Here is an 18,104-nt window from a genome sequence, read left to right as displayed (position 1 = left end):
AAGTGTATTCAAAGAAGAAAAAGAAACCCCACCTCTTATTTATAGATATCCAGCCATCAGGGTCATGTACTAATTCTCCAACCTCATTCTCATACTGGAATACCTTCCAACACTTTGAGGCATTGTTGAATCAAGCAAATATGTTAAGCATTATGGCAATGTCCGGGACAGCTTTGAAGAGAAGCACGTACTTTTCCAAACATCCAAAGCATAAATAATGGATTAAACAATTCCAAAATTTTATACACACACACACACACACACACACACACACACACATATATATATATATATATATATATATATATATATATATATATATATATATATATATATATATATATATATATATATATATATATATATATATATATATATATAATATACTGTATGTGTGCATATAAGAAGACATTTATGATTATATTTATATTTATAATATATATATATATATATATATATATATATATATATATATATATATATATATATATGTGTGTGTGTGTGTGTGTGTATAGAGAGAGGGAGAAAATCTGCTGGCCATATTTTACCAGAAACCGAGCATTGTGGTTTTCACGATTATATTTTATAAAGTGTTTTGCAATGACCACCTCCACTTATCTTTCAGCATTTCTCAAATTCTTGAAACTTTTGATGAGTTGCTCACCTGTCAAGGTGAAAACAGACAGCTCGGACGAGAAGGTGCTGATAAAACCAGCTATTTGACACAGGGTCGACGACCGCCACTCCCTCGCGTGCACCGCGTAGTTGCCCCGAAAATTTAAGTCGACCGCTGCCACGATGAGGAGGTAGACCCCCATCAGGAGGTCCCCAATACCTAGGTTCACTATCAGGAAGGAATGCATCTGGAACGGATTTTTCAAAAGGATTTACTATAAGTCGCTTAAAACGAATCTTATTGGTGTAAATCGTCGCGAAATGAGATCCAGCAGTAGGGGGTGATGATGATGATATTGATGATTGGGATAATAATGATTGAATAACTCGGAACTTATCGATAATAAGGGAAGGATAATTGTTTTAAGAGAGAAAGAGAGAGACTCAGTTTAGATGGTGATGATGATGATTGGGATAAAAATGATTGAGGAACTGGAAAATTAATTAAGGAAATGTTGGAGATAATTATCGATAATAAACGAAGGATAATTATATGAGAGAGAGAGAGAATAATTTCGTATGAAGATAAGATTAGATAATAACGATTGAACAATAACTGGAAAACTAACTGAGGAAAAAATGATCGATAACAAACGAAGGATAATTATACAAGATAGAGAGAGAGAGAGAGAGCCCTGTTCTTTTAGCATAACAGCTAATGGCACTGACGGTTAGGGTAGACGTTGCTATCTTGTTTTCTAAGTAAAATTAAAGAAATGACTATAGATTCCTGAACGTAATCCAGAATTTGACTCTAAAACAGAAATTTAGCTCCACTAGCAGATGTTATACAAATCTAAGACCCAATTTAATTTTGGTACAAACAAAACTTTTCATCTCTATCTTAAAGGGTTTTACAGACAGAAGAAACCTGTGGAGTTTTGGTTTTACTTTTACATAACTAAATTGTGTCACTATGTACTTGTTCGATTTAGTATTTTTCAGGTCTTCATAATCTCGTAGCATATTAGTGCACACATTCGTGAAAGGAAATACATAGTTAAATGAAAAGGTACTACCACTACTACGAACAGTACTACTACAACTACTGCTTCTAGCATTATTGCAGTTATTATGCTTAAAGGCAGGAAACCCGTAGCATGTGTACAAAGACAGAAACAGAGGAAGGTAATTTAGAACAGGACCTAGTCATAAGGATAGTGTGAGTACTTATCGCACATTCTCGCCAACACACCTTATTCCCGCTCGAATACAGAATCCTCCACAGGATAACGAAAGAATTGCCAACAAAAGCAGTCAGTCCCAGGATCCAGATGAAGACTCGAAGAACGATGTTAGACATGAGATCCTCGCAGGAAGAAAACTGATCCCCTCTCGGTAAACAGGTTTCCACCTGTGGGGCGAGACAGCACCAGTGCCACTCGTCTGTGATACTGGAAAGGACAACAAGAGGAGGACAGGAGTCAGTCAGTGTATAAATGTAAGAGCTACAGTGCGTCTGTATGTGTATTTCATTCTTACATGCATGCACACATACATATTTTATATATGTATATATACAGTACATATATTTTATTTTTCACACACACACATACACTGTTACCCAGATATTTACCGACGAATGTTACGCCTACTTAGACTTTTTCTACAGTTTCTCGGTTATGTTTCGACGGTCACGCGAGTGGTGCTCTCGATCGGATATTTTTTTGTTCCGGTGCATTGTGGGTATATGTACAATGCTGAAACGTCATTGTTTGCTTTGTACTAAGTTCCACCAATTAGGTGAGATTTTGGAATTCCGGCGTTGCTTAAAAGAACCGGCTTGAGTGCTGAGTCTTGATTCCTTTGGCGCGGATAGGTAACTCATGTTCCTTGGATCATTTCGGCTGCTTTGAATTTTTATTTAGTGCGTTTCGAACGAAGTGGCATTCATTTCAGTAACATATTAATAGTTTAAAAGATACGGAACCCCTTATATCCTACAATTATGGCCGACCACAATGGGAAGCCGGTTTTTGGGTGGGGGAAAATGGAAAGTGAGTGAAACATCAAGGTTGTATCCTAACATCCCCATGGTAGCCTACCTCTGCAAGTTAAGGTAAGATTTATTGAAAGTTTGGTCTTTTGGTAAATTTTACTGTAAAATTTAATCGTATTCTAAGCCGAAAATATGATTTTCCTATGTTTTACTGAATGTTTTGAATGTTTTTGATGTTCATTCCGGTAGTAAATTAGTATAGGCTTACTTCTCGAGATATTAGCCCCCTCATATATTCTGCAATTATTGGGGCCACAGTGGGAAGCCAGGTGTTTGGTTTTAGGAAAATAGAGGGAAATACAAGGATATATTCTAAGATCCCCATTATAATCTGCAAGTTATGATTTCGATTAAGTTAAGGTTTTTGAAGGTTTTTAAAGTGACATCACGCACTATAAATGTAGACCTGGTAACCTGGGTGGGGGGGGCAGACAAGGACCCGGTGCCCTAGTGTAGGTTACGTTAGGTGTGGTTAGGTTAGGTTGCAACCCTATTAATATTTATTTATACAGTGCCCTGTGTTAGGTTAGGTGAGGGAGTCCAGGTAAGGACACCCCTAGGTTAGGCTAGGCTAAATACATTCTTGTTTTTCACTTTTTTTTTATTTTACCCCTCCCCAAAAACCCCGGTTTCCCTCTGTGGTTCCCATAATTGTTGGATATAAGGAGGGGTCTAGTATCTCCAAAACTATTCGTTTGCTAACGAAATGAAAGTCAGCAACGTCCAAAGAACAATAAAACTTATGAAACTCGTACTTTCAGTTCCGGAAGGCTGCCCGATAGTTTTATTTATATAATCTTAATAGTCACTGCTTTGCTTCATATAAACTTTTATTGTGTAGATTTAGTCAAATTATTTACGAAACACACACGCTATTGGAAATAGCACTTACTTTCATCAATGAGCGTAGATCGTGAATTTTTTTTTTTTTTTTTATGGAATCAGAGACTGCGAGATAATGAAAAGACTTGATGAAACTGGGGTTTTATGGTTAAAGCTCTGTTCATGAGCTGCAAGGTAATGAAAGTTTACCTAGACGAAAATCGAAACAACCCAATCTGATCAGACAAATTAGCTTTCATTCGCATACAGACAATATACTGATTTAGTATTTCGGTTAAAGACAGTACAGTGGCGAAATGAACAATTTCAGAACAAGCTATATAGATTTTCATTAGCATATTTACCAGTATGGACAATGTGATCTCTTTGCCTGATCTGAACGCACAAATAGAATAAAAGAAATTATTGATTAGAGTCGATAGATGAGTGGGTGAAATTTGTTCCTTGTGGTACAGACTTAACTAGATTACAGATCTCCGTGCACGTAAGCTATCATGGTAAGAGTTGTTAGATGAATAGATAGTAATTTGAGGCTGAGCCTATACGAAGCTGGATGAAGGAGAAGAAAGGGAAAAATAAAATATGAAAATGAAAAGAGATAAAACAGAGATCACTGACAAATGGTTGTGATACTGTAGTCTGTTATATTGTCACCAGTAAAGTATTTCTACGCGTTTCCAGTCTAACAAAGGAGACTCAAATAGAAAACGAAAAGGTCATTCAAAAGAAAACTAACTCACTAGTGTAATAATTATCCAAACTTTAAATCTAGTATAACTAATTATAAATGAACCACGGAAAAATTGTATTTGTTTAAGATCAACTAACCGCTCTACTTACAGAGTGTTCAGATTTGGAAGGACAGCAAAAGTATTTTTGCTTACGTTGCTTAGAGGATTTTGTTTCAGATTCCTGTAGGAAAAAGACAGAAAAGGTTAGCGATTTCTATGCATTCTACATAATGGTCAGCAAAATATACATAGGGAAGAAGGGAGGGGTGTTCTTAGAAACCTTGACTCTGAGCAGTGCCTTTTAATTGATTTGTCTTTAACATGTTGTACAGTAATTTTCTAACTACAGAGACCTTTGGCATGAGTAAACCGAAGAAGAGAGCAAAGTCAGTGAATGTCAGTGTGTTTCACTTGAGGAAGAAACACCAGATCAGCCACTAAAGCCAAAATGAAATAGTAAATTGCTGTGAATAATTAGGAAGGGGTCAAGACAACCTTCACTGGGCGACTAGGTTTAGCACGAAATCAGAATTTTGAGAAGGGCGAAGGAACGGAGATGTCTAAAAAGGAACTTTGGAACTGGAACCTAAAATTACCGATACAGGGAAACAAAGTCTACTACAGATAAGAATGCTAAAAACTGAGGGACTGTTCATTATCTTTTCATCTACGAGTACTAGGTCATTTCATACCTTGTAATGTTAGGTTATAGGACGTTATATTTAGAACAGGGAAAACACGGTCTGTGGGTACCGACGTAAAGTGTGGCAGTTACTAAAAACAGATATGATAATGACGACAGGTTTCCTTTGGAAAATTTGATAAAACGTAACTTTATCATAGAAAATTCGTTGCTTTAAAGAAACGAAATTTAACGAAATACTAAAAGAATTAATTAAATATCAAAATTGTTTTATTTGAAAAATAATTTTATTTTATCCATTCTTAAATGAAGAATATTTTCCCAGAATTTCTTTAAAATTTTTCATATGAATAAGGGGTTACTTCTAAAAGTGTTATTTTTTAGGAGAGGAACAACCTTATTGAAAAATCCTGAGATAGGGTTCCTAGAAACAGCCCACTGACCAATTTCTGTAACTCAAAGACTCGTTAAAACTAATGCAAAGACTGAAGTGTTTTAGTATGCTAATGAGCAAAGAACAAGTGGTAGGCTTCTTGTTCGTCAAGACCAAAAATCATCTCCAGTACCCATAAAAAGTTGAAAATGACTTACATTAAGTTATACTAAACAATTTTGTTACAAATTTATTCCTCTCTCAGTTAAAATGCCAGGAGTTGCACTTAATACAAATTGCAAATCCAAAATATACTACTACGTTATTTTTAAGTGTTCCTAAGCACTTGTTAATTCAGAAATAGTAATTCAAATGTTGAGAGAGAGAGCATAAAACCGTTCGAGTAACTTACAACTTTTTCAGGTTATGCAGTCCAAAGAATGTCTTATCGTCGAGAGTTGTGATGTTGTTGTTTTGTAGGAACCTGTTGATGGAATCGGCTCTAGTTCAATGACAAATTGACAACATAACAGAAACTTGGGCAGCATCTGCCCAGTTGGCAAATATTGCAACAATAAAACAACTTTAGTCATCCCAGGAATTAAATGCGACTTGTCCATCATAATATCACAGTCTAGAAGATCTTAGGCAATTACATATATTCAGCAGTTATATGCTGAAGCGAAGAAAAAAGCTAAAAAATATTTATTCGCCAAAAAACAACGCAACATCGTTTTCAGCTTGAGCTGTTAAAACTTATCCTAGCAAATGAAGAGCAAAAATTAGCCAGATGTTGTCCAGGTTTATGGAAAGAAACATAATGATTCAAGTAAAGTTCACTGAAATATACAACGTAAATGATATGATTTGTTCTAAGAAGATAAACAATAATAGTATTACATAAGAGAAAACGGTAATTATAGGCAAGAAAAATAGCACATCAGCTGTGATAAAACAATACAAATATATAAGTGAATAAAAACGAAACCAGTCAGTATATTTTCAAGATTGATAGGGGTAACAATGAAACCATTAATTCATTTATAATGAAAGCTAGTACAAGATATGACAAGGAATGAATACTCTGACACAGTGAATTCCTCAGTAAGAAGCATAAACAGAGTGAAAAAAATACGACGTATAATAAAATGAGAATGCCGTACAATACACCACAGCATTCGCCCTTAAAGTTGTACCCTCACTTATCAACGGGTTGGATTGTTTTCCTTCTTCGACACTCCTCTGGGCCAAGTGCAGAAGTTTCCGGTCGGAGGTACTCATAGTTACCCCAAGTCTAAATTGCCCCCCTTCAGGTGGTTTCCTTTCAATCGATATTTGATCAACTGTTCTCCTTAGTGAGCTGTTACCACTTTCTGTGTGTTTTTATACACACACACACACACACACATATATATATATATATATATATATATATATATATATATATATATATATATATATATATATATATATATATATATATATATATATATATATATATATATATATATATATATATATATATATATATATATATATATATATATATCACATTACCAGGTGAAAAACAGGTTTCAACTTTATTTCTAAGCCATTGACGAAGGAGTGATACAGAGTATTAGAAGTCACAAATATTGTATATACTACAGGAACAGTACTGACGAACATACAGCCGTTAGAGACCTCATATCCACCCACAGGCCGGTGTCAAGGTAGGAGTGGCCTTCAAAACTCATTTGGCTAAAAATCACAATATACTCTCAAGGGACAATGCTGATAAACATACCGACCATAGGCGACAACAGATCCACACCTGACAGGTGTCAGGGAGGCGGAGTTCGGAAAGTGTTGGGTGCTTACCTTTTTTGGATGTCCTCATACGAAGAAATAGTAACGGGTTTAAACACAGTGTGTATAGAAAACCCACTAATATTTCTTCCTATATGTGCATTTCTATTCTGGACAAAGCAGCAAGGTTCAAAAATCAGTGTTTTCATCTATGTTTTTAAGAGCATTACGTCTATGTAGCCCTGAATATATTGATGAGGAAATAGATAAAATTAGGAATGCAGGCAAGAAATTGAAATACCCTGGCAGTGTATTTAACAGTGCATTTCAAGCGGCAAAAAAGACTATGTATCAAAACCAAAAAGAACCTTACAACACAATAAATTTGTTTGTACTGCCTTATAATAATAATATGAAAGGTATCCCCCATCTTCTTAAGAATTTTAGTGTTAATGTCGCATTTAAGAACAATAAAACAATGAAACATGTACTTATCAAGAACTCCACTAACAGTATTAAAGGGTGTGTCTATATAAAATTCCTTGTAAGTCTTGTGACAAATTTTATATTGGCCAAACGGGTAAAGCACTGAAAAGAGAATAGAATCATGCATAAGCAATGTGGGATATGGGCAGGGAACAGTGATATTTTTGTACATGTTATGAGAACAATAACTATCAATCTGGAAGGGGCAAAAAGGGTTGTATATTCTAATAACACACTGGAAAGGAATATCATTGAATCTAGCCTTATGAAAGAAAGTTACAGTCATAATATGAATATCAGTCAAGGGATGTATAAACTTGATCCTTTAATATCAAAAGAAATTTGTAAATTGTTTGAATTTTAAGGTAGGCCGTAGAGATGTTTGAAAATAAGATTATCATATTTGTAAACACAGTAAGTTTTCCAAACTCCGCCTCCCATACACCTGTCAGGTGTGGATCCGTTGTCGCCTATGGTCGGTATGTTTATCAGTATTGTCCCTTGAGAGTATATTGTGATTTTTAGCCAAATGAGTTTTGAAGGCGACTCCTACTTTGACACCGGCCTGTTGGTTGGATATGTAGTCTCTAACGGTTGTGTAAGTCCGTCAGTACTGTTCCTGTAGTATATATATTTGTGACTTCTAATACTCTGTATCAGCCCTTCGTCAATGGCTTGGAAAATATGTGGTAAGTGTGAAACCAGTCAAAAGTGATTATAATCATCATATACATGTATATATATACTGTATATTATTTTATATACATATGTGTATATATATATTAATGAATCATATACAAAAGTGATTATAATCATATATATTCATATATATATATATTATATATATATATATATATATATATATATATATATATATATATATATATATATATATATATATTTATATATATATATATATATATATATATATATATATATATATATATATATATATATATATATATATATATATATATATATATATATATATATATTAGTCTTATTGAATTCAACTCAAGACGACCTACACTGGATACTATAGTTTTTTTATTATTTGAAAGATTTAACTTCATTAATCCTTTCTTCATTTAATGATTTATCGTCCATTGGTCCGGACTGTCATTATTTCTGTTTTTCTTAGATTTACCTTAAGACCCATCTCTCTTGATATATGACGGATTCTGATATGCAAGCCTTACAAATCTTGTGGCTTTTTTGTCTGATTAAACGCCATTTGCGTATTCTTGGTTTGTCAAGTTTCTATCGTTATTCCAGTCTGAACCTTCTCTTAACACTTTTTTCAATATAAATTCTCTGTAAGGGCAAACAACCTAGAAGTAACTTTCCACTCGCAGAACTCCACTCTTTAATGCAAGTTCACTTGACAAGGCCCCATCAACATTGACATTAACTTTTGCATCTTCTTCGTCCATGGGTAATGTCATTTAGCTTTGCGTATTTCGCTGGAATACCATAGTGACGCAAGACTCTTCCGTTGTATTGGTCTATGAATGTTGCCCAATATCTTCTCGTAACCAACGAAAGCATCAAAAAGGTTTTTTCATATTTCGTGCACTGCAGCATCATCTGTCTTAAAAACCAGGTTGTTCATCTCTCAGTTTTTCATTAATTTTTTCCATTATTTTTCGAACAATCATAGTGAATATTTTGATTACAATTTACATAATTGCAGTGTTTCTCTAGTTACCACATTCATTCAGGGCATCTTCCTTTGGTACCCCTAGCAGTGATTTCCAGGTCCAATAATCAGGTTTTGTTTACTCACTCCATGTTTTACAGAACAGTCTAGTTAGCATACGAGATGTCATTTTCGTTTCAACTAAAATCATTGCTACAGCGATTCCATCATAACCTGATGTTTTCCTCTTCTAAGGTACTTTATTAAGATTAAATTTCAAAACAGTGAATTCATCCATAAGCACATTCAAGCCTTCGTCAGAGTCTGTTACATCTATTATTATTCACTTCATATCTCATATTTATAACCTCACAAAAATGGTCCACCCTGCATTGTCTTTCTCCTTCTTATGCTATTATTGACCCATCCTCCGTTTCCTGTAGCCTATCTTAACATCAGTGCCACACCTTGAAAAGATGGCTTTATCAATAATAGCAGTTTATTTGTCCAAACATTTTCTCGTATCTCGTTTTACCTCAGTATTCGGACTGACTACGTGTCTTCTGATAATTGCTCATATGTACACTCGGCAAGGAAAGTGAGGATACAGTTTTTTTATCTCAGTATTCGGACTTGGATACTTCAGTGTTTTCTACTAACTTTCAATCATATTCTCCTGAAATCTGAAATTTGTTCATATGTTCACCTCTTGCAGCGACAGTTCCAAAATAAACATTTTTCTATTCTTTATTGTATCCAAGGCTGCTATCTTCTATAATGAAATTGTTAAATTTAACAATGTCCAACGAAAAGATATATATATATATATATATATATATATATATGTAGAGCTACTCATTTATTTTTCATTTTTTTTATATATATATATGTATATACTCATTTTATTATTTTTTTTTTTAGAGTGAGCGATACTATATATAGTATGTTTTAGCAATGGAGAGAGAGAGAGAGAGAGAGACTATATATACATCCAGTTATATACATCATAGAGAACATTAATAGATATATGTTACATCACATTAATATACCTTTAAAATATATAAATATGAATGTATAAATAAATTATCATATATGATATATAAGCCTGTTATATATATATCTGATTGTACTACATCGAGAAAGAGACTTCAGAAATAGATTGTTTATGTATTCTGACATGCATGGTGTTTTTAAATCTGAGAGAGAGATTTAACATATATGATATAATTTGCATTGAGAGAGAGAGACCGAGATTAGTAATAAAAAAAGAAAAGATGAAGAGACTAATGAAAAGAGAGAGAAGCATTTTATTCTTTATTCCATCAATACCAAAATCATTACGATATATATATATATATATATATATATATATATATATATATATATACATTTATATATATATACAAATATACATATACATTAATAGATACATGCACACATATAGAAATATATATATATATATATACATATACAAATATAAATATATATATATATATATATATATATATATATATATATATATATATATATATATATATATATATATATATATATATATATATATATATATTGAGAGAAAAGAGACTTCAGAAATAGATTGTTTATGTATTCTGTAATAGCAACGAGAGAGAGAGAGAGAGAGAGAGAAGCATTTTAACATTCCATCGATACCAAAATCATTAAACTGATGATGGCTTAGAATGTGCTTTAAAAACTTTTCCGTAAAAGTAAGTTGATGATACTCGTTTTTGCACGGAAACTTCTGAATTGAAAATATTAGATAAAATAAACGGCTACATTAATAGTAACTTTAAGATATTTTGGAATTTTTATTCTCAGGAACTTTAACTTTTCCTTTGTACAGGAAACTAGTAAATATTTTAACCAATGTTACTACATGAAAGATAGTAACGAAATTTTAAATGTGATTTGGTTCGTTTGTATCTGTACCCAGTTCCAGTTTTGAAATTGAATTTTAAGGATGATAAAGTGGGAAGAGAAATAATGAATTAAGAAATAGTACTTCTTATATTCCAAATTAATTTGTATATTAGTGATAATAACCAACAACAGTTCGATTAAAAAAAAGAAAACTTAATGATTTATTTGACAAACAATCTCTCTCTCTCTCTCTCTTATTCAATAGCAGAGATCTGAAAAAAATAAGAAAAACGGAGATTACTTACAAAGCTTTGAGATTCTTGAGGCCATGGAAAGCTTTGGGAGCGATGTGAGTCAGTCTTTGATGACTGAGATCCCTAAAAAAAAAAAAAAAAAATGAGTATAAGATCGTTCTATCGTACACTTTCAATACTGCTATATTATTTGTGAATTGCTGAGCATTGCACCAAAGCGAATATATTCAACAAATCAACATATAGCTGGGTCAGAATGCAGAGGAATTCAATTTCTCGTTTGGTTGCAGGAATGCCATGGCCCATGAAACAGATTAATTTGCATCAGATCCTCTACGACACATGATCTTTTACATTGCACTGTGATCATTCATAAAAATATTATTTCAGTTTATTCCGCTTAGTTACAGCATCAGTCCAAGGGTGGTTCTTTGGTCCATCCCAGTAAAAGCAAAAATAAAGCATTGAAACCAGTTGTAAAAAGAAATATATTTCACAGAGTCGAAATGAGTCCAAACCTCCAGCAACGAGAGTGAAGCCAGAGATCATTTACTGCGCCTAATGTTTTCTGTTTATGGAACAGGTCTACTAATAATGAACCAACAGCTCTCTTTATTACTGTAATGAATGATCATCAACAGACCTCTAGCAATGTTAATGCGCCGCTTAAATTTTTACATGATGAGGGTGCCCGAATTTTCCAGAGAAAGATAAAAGAAGTGAGTGAGAGATTTATAGACGTTATATCAATACATAATATAGCTGGAAGGGATGAAAAAACTAAATATTGGTCTGGGAGGATTATCTCTCTTTCTTCATGGCTATTTCCCCGTAGGGGTTAGTGCCGTCAGTGTACCTCATGCAGTGCACTGTAGACATTGCTTAAGGTTCTTTGCAGCGTCCCTTCGGTCCCTAGCTGCAACCCCTTTCATTCCTTGTACTATACCCCAGATCGTATTCTTTCTTCCATCTTACTTTCCTCACCCCCCTCCTAACAATTGTTTCAGCATTATTTTCAGCGCTGAATGACCTCATAGGTTACAGCGCTTGGCCTTTGGCCTAAATTTCATATTCATATTCATGGCTATTTAAATTGTCCTTGTCAGCTGCCAGCATATTTCTAGATTTTGATAAATCCTTACAAACATACATAATATGTGCATGCACCCGTACATAAAAACAGAATAGAAACGACCCTGTGATAAGAAATAGTTGTATTTTTAACTAAAATTCATAACAGCGAAAACGATTGCAAGGAATATTTATATAATGAAAATTACATTAAAAAGATGACTCCAACTTATAAAAAAACTTTATTAGAACAATTTTAAATGATAAATGAAGTAAATGATATCTGTGGAAGTGCTACTGGGGACGTAAACAGGACAATTAAGAGGTGGCAGAATGAAAAGACGCCATAAATTGACAGGATCACGAGTAGAGACGCTGTGTATAAGGTGATAGTTTCTTGAGGTAATATTTTGGCTAAGGGCGGGTCACAGTTGTTTTGTGCTAGAACTTCATCCCTGATTGACTGTCGCTGTAAATGTTTAAATGTTTTCGTTTTTCTCGCCTTGTTGCGAGTCCTCGAACTTATTCAGTAAAGATATCTTGAAAAGCACGAACCCTTCTGCGCAAAATAATTAATGTAAGAGAATATTTAATTTACTTACAAGTTTAAGATGGTAAGTAGGCCGGAGAAGGCAAACGTGCCCAATGAGCGTATCTGGTTTCCGCTAAGTTGCCTGGAAAAGAAGAAATATGACACATACGAAAAATGTATCAAAACTTCTGATAAAAAAAGTTGAGGAAACCACGAACCTCTTTGGAAAATAGAAACATTAGTGAATGGCCCCAAGAAAAAATATGGCAGAAAAGTAACAGTTTAGATGAATGTGAAGATTGTGGAAAGAACAAAACTCACGTAAAGGATCCTTTTCCTTGAGGGATCCTTACATAGGATTGCTGAAAAACTTTTTTATAAATAAATAAAATAGGAAAATAGCCCAATTAAGTGTTTGTTAATGGTTCTTTGGAACAAAAGAATGTATTATGAAAGGTTCTAGTTAGAATATTAGGGGATAAAGTGGAAAGAGTTGGTGGTGAAAGGCAGGGAAAATTTGAAACTGAATAGTTCTTTCGGAAATATAAAAAAAGGGATTTTTTTATAGAAAATTGTAATTCCACGCACGAAGCTCAGGAAAAACAGAATATGAAAAAGTGACCATTTGGGAGAATCATTTAAAACTCATTTTGTGCAAGAGAATTTTTTTTTTCAAGCATTACTTACAAATTAGTGAGATTATGAAGGCCTGTAAAAGTTCCCTCCCTCAGATATGTTAGATTGTTGTCCTTGAGATTAAGTTCCTTCAGTCTCCATAAATGTTTGAATGTGCCATTCCTCAAAAACTTAAGTTTGTTTCTTGCGAGATCTCTGAAACGAAAATGGTTGGAAAAAAGTATTCACTAATTAACGCCCTTCCATAAAAGTACTCCACGATTCTTTGCAAATTTTCTTATTCAGTCAAATTATGGAGCTGCAGCAGTAAATACTTTCTGTAATAGTGTTTATTGTTGAATGAGTTTAACATAAAAGGCTTGCAAGGGTTTTAAACTGTAAAAAATTTTCATATTCATATAAATTAAATTGAAAAATCTCTAATCAATATCTAATCAAACCTGGATAACGATCTTCGATTCCAAAAGTAATTTCTATTAACCTAGACTTTCTATGCAATAAAGCACATTCAGAAAAATTAAAAGTCTAAATATAACGTTTGCAAAACTCTACTTTTTCAGTTAATTAAATATAATTATTTTTCACTGAAAGAATATTTTTTTTGTAGCAGATTAACAAAATTTATCAGTTAACCATCATCATATATCAACTAAATCGAGCTTTATGTTGTTTTTTTCCAAAGTTTTTTATCAAATCTTTATGATAAAAAAACCATGTCGTTGAATCATAGAGCTTTATTAAAGTTTTAGAGCAGTACCCCTCCGGCTGAGAAAACGCAGAGCCATTAAAGCGTAAAGAAACTGAAACTTTATATTGTTTCAACAATATCAAGAATCCTTGGGACAGTAAAAGAAACCTCATTCAGCATTAGCCGCGTTATTTCACAGATTGTTATAACTACTTACAAGTGAATTATCTGAGGTCGGTTCACAACGGGCTCCTTATGAAGAGTCTTGTGGAGGGAATTGTTTGCTAAGATACTGCAACGAAAAAGGGGAGAAATTGGATCAGTAACCTTGGGAATAACTTCTCCTTAAAGAACTTTTGTAACTAAAAAAATTATATATATATATATATATATACACATATATATATATATATATATATATATATATATATATATATATATATATATATATATATATGCCTACACAAACATATATACACACAAACATATATGTACACCCACACACATACGCACACACAAACACGAACACGTATATGTGTGTATACACAAACATAATATGAACACCCACACACATACACACACACATTGCTATATGTGTATATGTATGTGTGTGTGTGTATCAACAGAAGGATCTACAGTAATTTTCTTGTTTAGAAAGACGAAATGTATTTGTAAAAATATTTACAGAGCTTAAGCTTTCGTCCATCTGTGATATTATAAATGTATGATATATATAAATGCATAAATATATATATATATATATATATATATATATATATATATATATATATATATATATATATATATATATTTATGCATTTATATATATATTAAAAACCTTAAGGCCCAAATATACTTTAATATCGAATTCATTATACTTTAAGAATAACTTACACATAAAGGGAATTATAATTGATAATTACTTCTATTCCAGTCCAAGGCAGAAACACTTTTCAGTCATAATTACCTTGGGTGTAAAATACTAGTTATAGGGAATTTGATATTGAACGATATTTTGGCTTAATGTTTGTGAACATTAAGTCAAACGTTTATAAACGACACTATATATATATATATATATATATATATATATATATATATATATATATATATATATATATATATATATATATATATATATATATCCTTACGTATATACACACACACACACACACTGTATATATATATATATATATATATATATATATATATATATATATATATATATATATATATATATATACATATACAGTATGTGTGTATAGATATATCGTATCACTGATAATAATACAGTATTCTCGTCTGACTACTTACTATATGTTGATGTTCTTCTCGATGTCTGGGAATTTGGTAAGCTTAAGACTGGAACAGTTTGCTGTTAGATGAAAGCAGGAGCATATCAGTTCACTATCACACGCAAATGCTGAAAAGGAACAGCTGACTGAGTAAGATAACGCGGCCATGCACAGAAAATAATTACTTTCCTTTTATCACAGCATTTTTTTTTTAAAGGACAGAGGAACTAGTTACTTGATCCAGAAAATAAAAGAGATGAAGTACAAGGATCTAAAGGCAGAACTGGTTGAAAAAACACCCAGAGGTTGGACAGCAAGGTTGAAGAAAGGATATGGGAATGAAGATAAAGTAAAGGCTAAAATATGGATGCCACTAAAGGCCGACGGGCCGCTGGAAACATCCTTTAAAACCTACAGTACACCACATGAGGTGCACTGACGGCTCTAACCCCCTACATGTGTTATTTATGAAATAATTTTATGGTTTTGCCTCTAGTATTTATCAGTTGCACTACAGGGAAGGAGTTCTGTCAAAAGAATAATTTCAGCATAAATAAAGAATAGTTTTTAAGATTTTTTTGTGTAACTGACCACTGATGCTGCGACGTCAATCCAGTGAAAACATGATAAGGAGGATTATGTCTTCGTACTTAATCAAAGGACCAAAACTCGAATATATAGAATAAAAATACTTCAAAGCGATCTAATCGGACCTCACAAACATACCCATATATCCAACCCAAAGCTAAACTCGTTAGTACAAAAGGAAATTCGTAACACACCGACATACAATTTCCATGAAATACTTACTGCAATTTTCCTCGTCTGTTGCTGACTTGAGGCAGTCGAACTTCGAATCGCATTGCACGTACAGGGGCACACAAGGCCCGCGATGGCATTTTAAGAGGTCACTCTGTGGAGAACATTTCTCGTCCTCTGTGGACAGTGAAACAAGGACACAAGTTGCATAAAATTATCCATCAGCGCAAATACTTAGATTAATTGAAGAGAAGAACATTTAATGAAATAGTGCATAGAAGTTTGGGTAATGGAAAAATGAAAAGCGAAAAAAGTTCTGAAAGAAATTGATGGATAAGCATATATAAGAAGAAATGTAATGAAAAAAACCATAAGTAAACAAGCAGTTTATGCTGCGAGAAAATAAAAATATCTAGCGAAGAAATGTAGATGCGTGAGAGCACGCGCGCATACACACACAGACATATATATATATGTGTGTGTATGTAAATGTGTGTGTATATATATACATATATATATACACATATACACACACACATACAACACCATCCGAGAGATATAATCGTGCACATGGTTGAGGACTCGTGGAAACATCAAATTATTATCATCATACTACGTCTCTTACTAGGCTGTTGCATTCTATAATGTTTCTATCTCGGATACATAGCTATTCACTTGAAATTATATGATTAGGAATAACAATTATTAATCACTTGCTCACTAGTATCTCAGTGCTATTCAAGCCATTAACATTCAGTAGAGTTATGTTCATCTTCACGTGAATATTTTACATTAATGTTTTCTTCATTCATCTGTTGCCTGGTCTCACTTTCCTCATGTGAGACATTCTCAACTTGACACTGTCTTAAATTAGGCCGATTTTTTCATCGGTGCACAGACAATACTTACCACATCCCCAGATGTGGGATCCATCTGCGCAGCCGTGATTCCGAACATCTGTGACGTCAACGCATCGATGTTCATAGGGGATGCACTGAGGAATGGTATTGCAAGCAAACTGAGTCTCATTGCACGCGACCGGAGGATGATCTGGCAAGGGAGAAAATATCCTTACGGTTATTTGTTAAACAGGAATTGCCACAGTCAATATCATGATAAACAACAAGCGATCCACGCCGGGATACTTTAACCGTTTCGCTGCGGAAATTATTTTGACTCATTCCTAGCTAAGTGCGCATGATATACAAAAACATTGAAAATATTCCTAGATTAATGACAAAAGTTTTACTATATCTATAAGCTCTGTATTTTCAGGATTAGACTTTATTTTACTTTGCAAGTACCACATTATGTGTACCATTAAAATTATTAAAAGGGGGAAAAAGTGGAAAAAATGGAAAAATTTGGTGGACTCTGAGATCTTCGTTAGTGGCACAAGTAATTCTGTTGGTACACTCTTACTGTGCGTAATATTCATGTTCTACATGAATATAACACACACACACACACACACACACATATATATATATATATATATATATATATATATATATATATATATATATATATGTATGTGTGTGTATGAATATGTATATATGTAGACATATGGATATATATATATATATTATATATATATATATATATACAGTATATAAATATACATATATGGACATATATACATATATTTATATATATAGATATACAGTATATACTGTATATACATTTTAAGTATACATACATATACATTATATAAATATACATATATATATATATTTATATATGTGTGTATGATATACATATATATACATATATATACGTATATATATATTATATACTTATATATACTATAT

General features: G+C 32.8%; 1 protein-coding gene across 1 annotated transcript in view; it reads right to left on the bottom strand.

The window, feature by feature from the left end:
* Positions 1-18,104, bottom strand: part of LOC136833426 (G-protein coupled receptor GRL101-like) — a 144,465-nt gene that overhangs the window by 3,699 nt on the left and 122,662 nt on the right. Inside the window, 11 exon segments of the mRNA XM_067095570.1 lie at positions 665-863; positions 1,871-2,069; positions 4,358-4,429; positions 5,677-5,748; positions 11,364-11,435; positions 12,986-13,057; positions 13,603-13,746; positions 14,457-14,531; positions 15,554-15,662; positions 16,345-16,470; positions 17,203-17,343. Of these exon segments, the coding sequence (XP_066951671.1) occupies positions 665-863; positions 1,871-2,069; positions 4,358-4,429; positions 5,677-5,748; positions 11,364-11,435; positions 12,986-13,057; positions 13,603-13,746; positions 14,457-14,531; positions 15,554-15,662; positions 16,345-16,470; positions 17,203-17,343 (1,281 nt within the window).

The sequence above is a fragment of the Macrobrachium rosenbergii genome, chromosome 51 (genome assembly GCF_040412425.1).
Source record: "Macrobrachium rosenbergii isolate ZJJX-2024 chromosome 51, ASM4041242v1, whole genome shotgun sequence".
In the NCBI taxonomy this organism is placed as follows: domain Eukaryota; kingdom Metazoa; phylum Arthropoda; class Malacostraca; order Decapoda; family Palaemonidae; genus Macrobrachium; species Macrobrachium rosenbergii.
This window is presented reverse-complemented; position numbering and strand designations above follow the sequence as displayed.